Source organism: Merops nubicus, unplaced genomic scaffold (genome assembly GCF_000691845.1).
Source record: "Merops nubicus isolate BGI_N331 unplaced genomic scaffold, ASM69184v1 scaffold3527, whole genome shotgun sequence".
Classification (NCBI taxonomy): domain Eukaryota; kingdom Metazoa; phylum Chordata; class Aves; order Coraciiformes; family Meropidae; genus Merops; species Merops nubicus.
In genome coordinates this window covers 42,274-51,675 of record NW_008620805.1, presented here as the reverse complement: position 1 = coordinate 51,675, position 9,402 = coordinate 42,274, and the positions used below count along the sequence as shown (strand labels likewise).

General features: G+C 46.0%; 1 protein-coding gene across 1 annotated transcript in view; it reads right to left on the bottom strand.

The window, feature by feature from the left end:
• Window positions 1-875: 875 nt before the first annotated feature.
• LOC103776689 (cadherin EGF LAG seven-pass G-type receptor 1-like) overlaps window positions 876-9,402 on the bottom strand; it is a gene marked incomplete at both ends in the record, with an annotated part of 44,424 nt that continues 35,897 nt past the window's right edge. The window contains 2 exon segments of the mRNA XM_008944211.1: window positions 876-955; window positions 2,250-2,362. Coding sequence (XP_008942459.1) covers window positions 876-955; window positions 2,250-2,362 — 193 coding nt within the window.

The window sequence follows — 9,402 nt, the reverse complement described above, 5'->3', positions numbered from 1 at the left end:
TATTTGTTTGCTTAAAAACATTATTTCCACAGACACTTTCAAAAGATGGCCACAACTCTAGCGGCTGAAGTTTTGTATTCTGAGTAAAACAGCTGCCGTTAAGTAGCAATTGTTCTCCATTTCTTCAGGGAGTTTTTAAAAAGAAATTTAAAAAAAATTACCCAACAGCCAGGGCTGAATAAATAGCTAGAAGAAGCCTTTTGAAACCTCATACAGCCACCTATTTCACAGAAACCCCAAGGGTCTGTCTTGCCACTAGCTAATGGCATTTCGGTTCTCGGGTAAATTCTGGGCTTTGGGCAAACCAGCAGTCGATGGGAACAGGCTGCCAGAGCAGCTCAGGAGAGAGGCAGGCTGCAGCTTGTGAGGCTTTCTTCTCATCCCCTGGGGACTAGGACAGGGGAGGCTGGTCCTCAGCACGGGACCCTCAACAGGTCTCTGCCATGACACGGCCGGTGCCCCAGGCATTTGTGAGAGGAGACCTTTCTGAGCCATGGGCAAGCACAAGCAGACCCAGGACTATGTCCACCTGGGCATGCCATGGGCAGTGGTGAAGTTACAGTGTTGGTAGGGAGCACAATGAAAGATCTGGAAGGACTCTAAGGATACCACCCAGAGACTAGACCTTTCCTGCTCCCCTGCTTCTCCTGCCTACCCTTGCTGGTGGTGCAGAGAACCATGGTGATTTTACAGAGCCTCCAAGGAAACCTCAGGAGCAGGTGCTGGTGAGGGAGCACCAATTGCCTCTACCAATGCTGACTGTCTCCTCCAAATACTTTTTTTATTTCCCACTCCACCACTTGCTTTTAGGCAATTCTGTCCCTTTATTACTCATGGCCAGAACTTTTTCCACAGGTTTTTGAACCCAGACTTACCTGACTCCATTTTTTTCAAAGGAACGCTGCCTTCGTCTGCACGATGCCTTCATTGCCAGTATAAAGATGACAGTGTTTATCTGAAAGGGAAATTGAAATATCAGCATGGATTCCTCCTGTACACTTCTTAGAGCTCACGTTTCAGTGAAATTGCAATTTGTATCCTAAAATGGTTCATGGTGCCAAGAATATTTTCCCCTAGTTTATAGGTCTCTAAGTTCAAAGATCCATCTCATTTCAAGACAACATAGTAAAGAACACCCTGGGACTTGACAGGCCTATGCAAAGAGGCTTGAGTGAAAGAATATCTGTCTTCAGCCAGACCAGAGTGCATTCAGCCCAGCACCGTGTCAGCTGAGACAAACAAGAATGTAAGAATATAGTAACAGAGCAAGCATATAGTGATAATCAGAGTCCCTATGGTTGGAGAGGACCCCTAGGATCACCAAGTCCAACCTTCCTCCCAACATTCCCCCAGTTCCTCTGAATACTCCTCCAGCCTCCACTGACTTCCACGGCTGGGACGTACTAGGTGGGGTGGGGTGTTCCTCCTTAGGCATAGTGAGTGTCAGTGCTGAGACTTTGTCTGGTCCTTCACTTTCTGAAACCATGCAGAGCTTTACCACTGCCACTGTCCTGTTCCTGGGAGTTTCTAACTTAACTCACTGTGGGGAAACAATGCAGCTTGTCCTCTTTATTCTGAAGCTGCTGCCTTGTGCTACTGCTTGTGTTGGAAAAGACACTGAAAAGTTGGCTCCACAGCCATTTTCTCCAGATCACCACACTATTAGAGGCTACTCCCTCCCCCTCCTCTGCAGCTTTCTCTTCCCTAGGCTGCAGGCTCCCAGTCCACTTAGTTGGTCCTCCAGCAGGGGTTGTCCCGTGTCTCTCATGACTCGTGAGCCACGTCTACACTGCTTCCAGGTCCACTTCATACTTTTTGAGTAGATCAGAATTGCATGTGGTGTTCAGGTCACACCATGAATATTTATCTTCCGCTGCTCTGAGGGGAGCTTTACATGAGGAGTTAAACACCAGCCCATTCTTTTAAATTCCTGAAAGCAGGATTATTTAATATTCCTTTAGGACTTACAGATAAAGTAACTAATAGTGGCTCATTTTGTGGATTTGTTTAACAAGCTCACCAACCAACCGTTCAAACATGGAACAAAGCAAACTCAAAACCATAAGCAGGTTTCTGGTCACACAGCTATTGCTCCACAAGCAGTCTTTGCACTGGCAAGCAGCCCTCAGAAGACACCGAGTTCAATGCAAGGAATACAGCTGCTTCATGTTATCACTACTCCTTGACAAAACATAAAACAAAAGCAGTAAGGAAAGGATGGCTCCAGGTGTCAGCTCCACCATACTTACAACTACGACCATTACAATGGGCCCAGCGAAACTCCAGATGAGGGTGTCATGAACAGACAGCCAGCAGAAATCAGGATTCCCGTAGCCTTGTGGATCCAGACCAACAGCAAGCCCTGGGTCACAAAATGAAGACAAAGGACATCAGAAAGGTGCTGCTGAGATCTTCTATATAACCAGGCACATTTTCCAATCACTGACAAAAAAAGTGATAATGGGAAAATGTGCTCAGCAGCACAGTCTAGGAGGACAAAACCGAGGCAGATCTTGAAATAAAACTTTTGTAAATCAAAACCTCTAACCCTGGTCACTCCATATCAAAGGACACCACAAATTTTGCCAATCAGAATAAAGTTCAGCTGCATAGAAAATGACAATAAAGGCAAGACCTAAATTAATTCTGTTTCAGCATTTTTATAGTCAAACTCACACAGTGTGATGAAGCCCTGAGGGTGAGTGACACGTTGAGGAATTTCAGTAAGCCTGTGCAGCAGAAGGACATGAATCATAACTAAGAATATGTCTTTACTATAGAAAAAAACCAAACATGCATTCTTAACTGCCATGAGCTTCCTGTCACTGAAATAACACCAGAGACAAAGGAAACTGGGAACTCAGGGGAGTTAACTGCTGGAGCCTGGGTGGGATTCATTTTGAGCTGCCGTCCCACGTCCCTCGCCTTGCTTCCAGTGCTCTTTGAAATGGAATTTGCTAATGCCTCCAAGGCAACCGAGTGAAGAAAACACCTTTTATTGTTTTATTTTGTCAAAGCCTAGACAATTCCAAGGGAGTCTCTGAGTCCAACCTCCACCTGCTGATTTACAGTGCTGCCTGATTTGGTGACTTACAACTCACCCTTATGGTGATAGGACTGGGATGGCTGCCTTTGACCTGAAAAATCACCAAATCATTTATGCTGGAAAAGACCAGTGATGGACAGCCCCTTCAGTGAAGAATTTTCTCCTAATATCCAGCCTAAGCCTCCCCTGGCAAAACTTGAGGCCATTTCCTCTCGTCCTATCACTTGTTACCCACCACGCTACAACCTCCTTTCAGGTGGAAGTAGAGAATGAGAAGGTCTCCCCTCAGCCTCCTTTTCTCCAGGCTTAAACAGCCCCAGTTCCTTAGCTGCTCCTCCTAAGACTTATTATCTAAACTCTCTCCTAATATCCAGCCTAAGCCTCCCCTGGCAAAACTTGAGGCCATTTCCTCTCGTCCTATCACTTGTTACCCACCACGCTACAACCTCCTTTCAGGTGGAAGTAGAGAATGAGAAGGTCTCCCCTCAGCCTCCTTTTCTCCAGGCTTAAACAGCCCCAGTTCCTTAGCTGCTCCTCCTAAGACTTTTTATCTAAACTCTTCAGCAGCTTCGTTGCCCTTCTTCAGATACACTCCAGCACCTCGATGTCCTTCTTGTACTCTGGTGCCCAAACCTGAACTCAGTACTCAGGCTGTGGCCACAGCAGTGCTGAGTACAGGGGGACAATCACTCCCCCAGTCCTGCTGGCCACTGTCTCTGATGCAGGCCAGGATGCTGTTGGCCTGCCAGCCACCCGGGCACACTGCTGGCTCATGTTCAGGCAGCTGCTGATCGACACCCCCAGGTCTGTTCCCACCAGGCAGCTATCCAGCCACCCTTGCATGGGGTTGTTGTGACCCAAGTGTAGGAACTAACATTTGGCCTTGCTGAACCCTGTACTTTTGGCATAGGCTCATGGATCCAGCCTGTCCAGGTCCCTCAGTAGAGCCTCCCTATCCTCAAGCAGATCAACAGTCCCACCCACCTTTGTGTCACCTGCAAACTTACTTAGGGTACCCTTGATCCCTTTGGCCAGACCGTTGATAAAGGAATTAAACACAAGTGGTCCCAGTACTGAGGCCTGCAGAACACCACTTGTAACGTACTGAGCCCTGCAGAACACCACTTGTAATTGGCCACCAATTGGATTTAACAACTCCATTCATCACACTCTTTGGGCCCTGCCATTCAGCCAGGTGTTTACCCAGAGAAGAGTACACCCGTCCAAGCCAGGAGCAGCCAACTTCTGCAGGGTCACGCCGTGGAAATGGTGTCAAAGGCTTTACTAAAGTCTAGACAGACAACATTCACAGCCTTTCTCTCATTCACTAAGTGGGTTACCACTTCACAGAAGGAGGTCATGTTAGTCAAGCAGGACCTGCCTTACATGAACCTGTGTGGACTGGGCCCCATTGCCTGGTGTCCTGTACGTGCCATCTAACAGCACTCGAGGTGTTTTGCTCCATACCCTTCCCTGGCACTGAGGTCAGACTGACAGCTCTGGAGTTTCTCAGTCCTTCTTCCAGACAAGTGTCACATTTGCTAACCTCCAGTCAACTGGGACTTCGCCAGCTAGCCAGGACTGATGATAAATGGTGGAAGGTGGCTTGGTACACACTTGCACCAGCTCTCTCAAGTACCCTGGGGTGGCTCCCACACAGGCCCATAGACTTGTGTGTGTCCAAGTGGTGTGGCAGGCCAGTGGCCATTTCCTCTTGGATGATGGGGGCTTCATTCTGCTCTCCATCCCCGTTGTCCAGCTCAGGCAGGTGGGTACCAAAAGAAAACTGGTCTTACTATTAAAGACTGAGGCAAAGAAGGCATTAAGTTCCTCAGCCTTTTCCTCATCCTTGGTCACTATGTTTCCCATAAAGGAAAATAATCCAATAAAGGATGGAGATTTTCCTTAGTCCTCCTTTTGCTGTTCATGGATTTATAGAAATATTTTTGATGGCAGTAGCCTGATTAAGTTGCAGTTGGGCTTTTGCCCTTCTAATCGTCTCTCTGCGTAACCCCATGATAGCCTTGTAGTCCTGCTGAGTTGCCTGCCCCTTCTTCCAAACGTCAGGACTTCTTTTTTTTTTTGTAGTTTTTTACCCTGAGTTCCTGCCAAAGTTCAGCCAGGCTGGTCTTCTTCCATGCCAGTTCATCTTTTAGCATATGAAGACGGCCTGCTCCTGCACCATTAAGATTTCCTTCTTGGAACATCCAGCCTTCTTGGACTCTTTTGCCCTTCAGGGCTGCCTCCCACAGGAATCTGTCAGCCAGTCTCCTAAACAGGCCAAAGCTTGCCCTCTAGAAGTCCGAGGTGGCAGTTCTGCTAACCTCCCTCCCTCTCCAAGAAGTGAAAACCGTATCGTTTTGTGATTGCTATGCCCAAGATGGCCTCCAACCATCACATCACCCTCAAGTCCTTCTCTGTTCCTAAACAAGTCCAATGGGACACCTTCCGTAGCTGGCTCACTCAGCAGCTGCGCCAGGAAATTATCTTCCACACACTCCAGGACCCTCCTAGACTGTTTCCTCTCTGCTGTATTTAATCTCCATCAGACATTTGGTAAATTGAAGTCTCCCACAAGAACAAGGGGTAGTGACTGTGAAACTTCTCCCAGAAGCTTACAGAATATTTCAGCTGCCTCTTCATCCTGGTTGGGTGGTCTATAACAGAATCCTATCATGATATCTGCCTTGTTGGCCATCCCTCTGATTCTTACCCATAAACACTTAACTCTATCGTCATCATGATCAAGCTCTAGACAAACAAAACACCCCCAAACATACAGGGTTACCCCATTGCCTCGTCCTCCTGGCCTGTCCCTTCTGAAGGGTTTGTAGCCATCCAACACAGCACTCCAGTTGTGTGGGTCATCTCAATGCTTTTCCATGACAGCAACCATACCATAGTCCTCCAGCTGCACCCCGGCTACCAGCTCCGCTTGTTTGATGCCCATGCTCCATGCACTGCCGTGGATGCACTTCACTTGGGCTACTGATCCTGCCACCTTTTTGCAGGGAGAAGGTCAGATTCCTACATGGCTATTCTCAGGGGCTCCTGCTGTTTCTAACACATCAACAGCTCCTGTGTCTTTGCTGTCACATAGATCTCCACCCCTTACCTCCACGGACACGGCAGACGGAAGGACCTCACTAGCTCACCATCTCTCAAACATCGCTTTGCCACCCCACGCCTACCTCTAGCTAGCCTGGTTTTATCCCTTTCCCCCTTCAAATCTACTTTAAAGCTCTTTCAGTGCACCCTGCCAACACCTGTGCCAGGATCCCTTTCCTCCTCTGAGACAGGTGAACCCCATCTGCAGAGGTCTTCCTCCTTCAAGACACAGAAATCGATCCCTGCAAGGCCTGTGGCCACTGACATATGGTAGATGGCTGCGGCGTGTTGCCTGGGCAGCAGGGGCACTATGTGCATGCCCTGACTCAGGCAGGCCCTCCAGGGTGGTGGCAGTGCTGCTCTCCACGAGGAGAACTCACGTGCATTGAGGAACAGCTTCTGGAACTGGAGCCCGTGTGCTCTGATGAAAGGCACTGAGAAAGGGAGAGGTAGCTGCCTTACACTTGCTGCTGAAAGCTGGCCCACAGCCAATATTCACATCTGGTACAGGCCTACGGTCTGTGAAAATTAAACTGGCCATTTGGCAAAGCAGTGGATATTGGATCTGTTTTCTCTGAAATGTGGAACGAGATAGGACTGTTCTCCTTCCCTGACCTCATTGGCCCTTCTACCACCCACTTCAGCAGTTGCCATCCAGAAAGAATTAAACATAAATGATTAAGGGATCATAAAGTATTTTATACAGACGTAATTCTATAGACACAGTCTGTTTCCCAGGACTTGATTTCCCCATTAGTGAGACTTAACCTACAGTTTGACCAAACATCTGGCTGTAAGAGTAATTGGCAGAGAGCAGCACTTTTTCACTCTCAAAATCATACCCTAAACAAACGGGGCAAATGTCAGTCGTCAGGTATGTGGTTCAAATTTTACTGCAGTCAACAGTAAATGAAAGAACACTTTGCCCAAAGGCAGAATTAAGCCAATGCAATGTAATGCAGAGAATCCTTTGGGCACATCAGTTAAGTGCTGCAGCCTGGCTGTCCTGAGCAGACTGAGTGTGTGGGGTGTGTGACAGCTCACTGATGTTTGCAGGAACTGGGGCTGGTCCTATGGCCAAGCACCCTGTGGGCGCCAGCACCCATCCCAGGAGCGTGCCAAGAGCACCCCAGGGGGACATGCTGCTGGAGGGGCATGTGTTGCCCCCTCTGAGCTCCTGAGGGCTCAGCATCTGTGTCTGACTGTAGGTCAGCCTCACCTCCTTCCTGACTCATTGCCTCGCTTAGTATTGGCAGCACACGAGCCATTTTCTGGGCTGAACCCGTTTAAGGGCTACGGAAGAACCTGTTTTAACGTGAGCACTGCAGTCTCCGTGGCAGAGCAGTTACATATGCCAGCTGGTTAGCACGTTGCCACGAAGACACACAGAACTGGAGGGATCTTGCTGGGTGCCAAATCCAGTTCCTTGCTCCTGAGGCAAAGAAGTCATAAAATCCCTCTCCTAGATGGATCAATCTACCTTTAGAAATGAGCAAGCTTAAAGCAGATTTAAAATGTTCCACTATCATTCCCCATAGAGGAATATTCCAGATCTACACCCTTTTCATGGATGTAAGCCTTCTCCCAACTTCCATCTTACTTTTATTCATGGCCATTTGCTTTCCTATGCTGTGATTAAATGCAGTTCTTCCCTGCTGGAGTGTTCCCCGTGTAATCATTTTACTAAGTTTCTTCCTCCTCTGAAGGCCAAGGTTCCCTTCTGCAAGTAGCCTGCTCCCACCATGGATGCCTTAGGACCACTATGCCCCAGCTTGAAACAAATGTTAATTTGAGCATGGAAAATAGAAAAAATAAATAAACAAAACAGAGCAAAGCTACTTCTGTTGCAGGCTGTTGTTTGTTTGTTTTTATGCTATGATAAAGATGAAGCGTGCTAGATATTAATCTTGCACATAAAACAAAAAAAGTCTTTTGGATGTTGAAGACTAAAATCCCTTCCCATATCTAGGTTTTTCCACTATTAAGAAACATATGCAATCCTTCTTTCATAAAACAATTTAAAAGAAATTGCGCTTAAGATGGATGTTATGAAGCTGGAACCTTTTTACTATTTAGACATTAAGATTTCTAGAAGAAGTTTATTTCAAATATGTACAATAAGAAAGTTATCCAAGGGCAACAAATCCCACATTGTACTTTTCATGATGAAATAATTTTCTCTTCAGATGATTTCTAAACCTGGAAGGGCAAACTAAAGGCTTAGTTTTCTTTATCCTTCATTTCACAAAATCCTCTGAGTTTCTCAGTAATAGGGATCTGGCTTTTCATTTAAATGAACTGCAAATTCAGTGGACTCACCGATTAAATTACAGGAGACAATCTGCAACAGTAACTCATAGTTTTAAAAGTGCAAAATAATTCCATATCACAGTGAACCATGTCCAAGTAGAAAAATATAAGAATGGTGTACTTATAATATTTAGATTGTGTAATACTGCTGCTGAGAAGGTCTGAATTAATTTAAAATTCAAGAGAGAAACTAAAAAAGAAACAGAAAATCCTTCTGACAAAATGCTTCTAAAGAGTTCTGTGTCCAAACTCTTTATTGCTATTTAACTATAATAATTCTTTGCCACTAGAAATGATGCTACAAATTATCTGATTGCACTTAAACGTTCCTGAATATATCACTGTAGTCCTCTATTTACCCATAAAAGCTAAACAGGTCTGAAATATTGTAGAAGTCAAGGTGATAAGGAAAAACTTACCAGCTCTCTGGAGTCAGAACTAACCTGTACTAACCTACACCATGTTTTGGCATTACACTTTCTTAGGCCACACAGAAAACCATTTATTTTTAAGTCTAACTTGTTCCATAACATTTTCCAAGTGTATATGAGTGATAGTTATTTGTTTGATCTAAGAGACATCTAAACCTCTGCCATTGCTGACAGTATGTTGTTATCTGTAAAAATAAAAGTAATTGGATAAAAGTTAACTGTCTGCCTATGATCTGATTTCCCATATGGTAACAGAAACATGCTGAAATAGTTGAACCAAAACACCCTGCTCCAACTGTTCGGTGCAATGCACTTCCCAAGGAGCTGTCTGCCTGAATTAATGTAGCACCATGTGCCAGGGTAGCACTGGAAATGTCTGACTGCAAAAATAGCCATGGTGAGGGTGGAGATGGACATGCTCCTGTGGATCACTCTGAAACAGTTTAAAAGATTACTGCCTCCAGCTTTTCATTACTTTTCCTCAACTGGAAGTTACTGCCTTTGTAT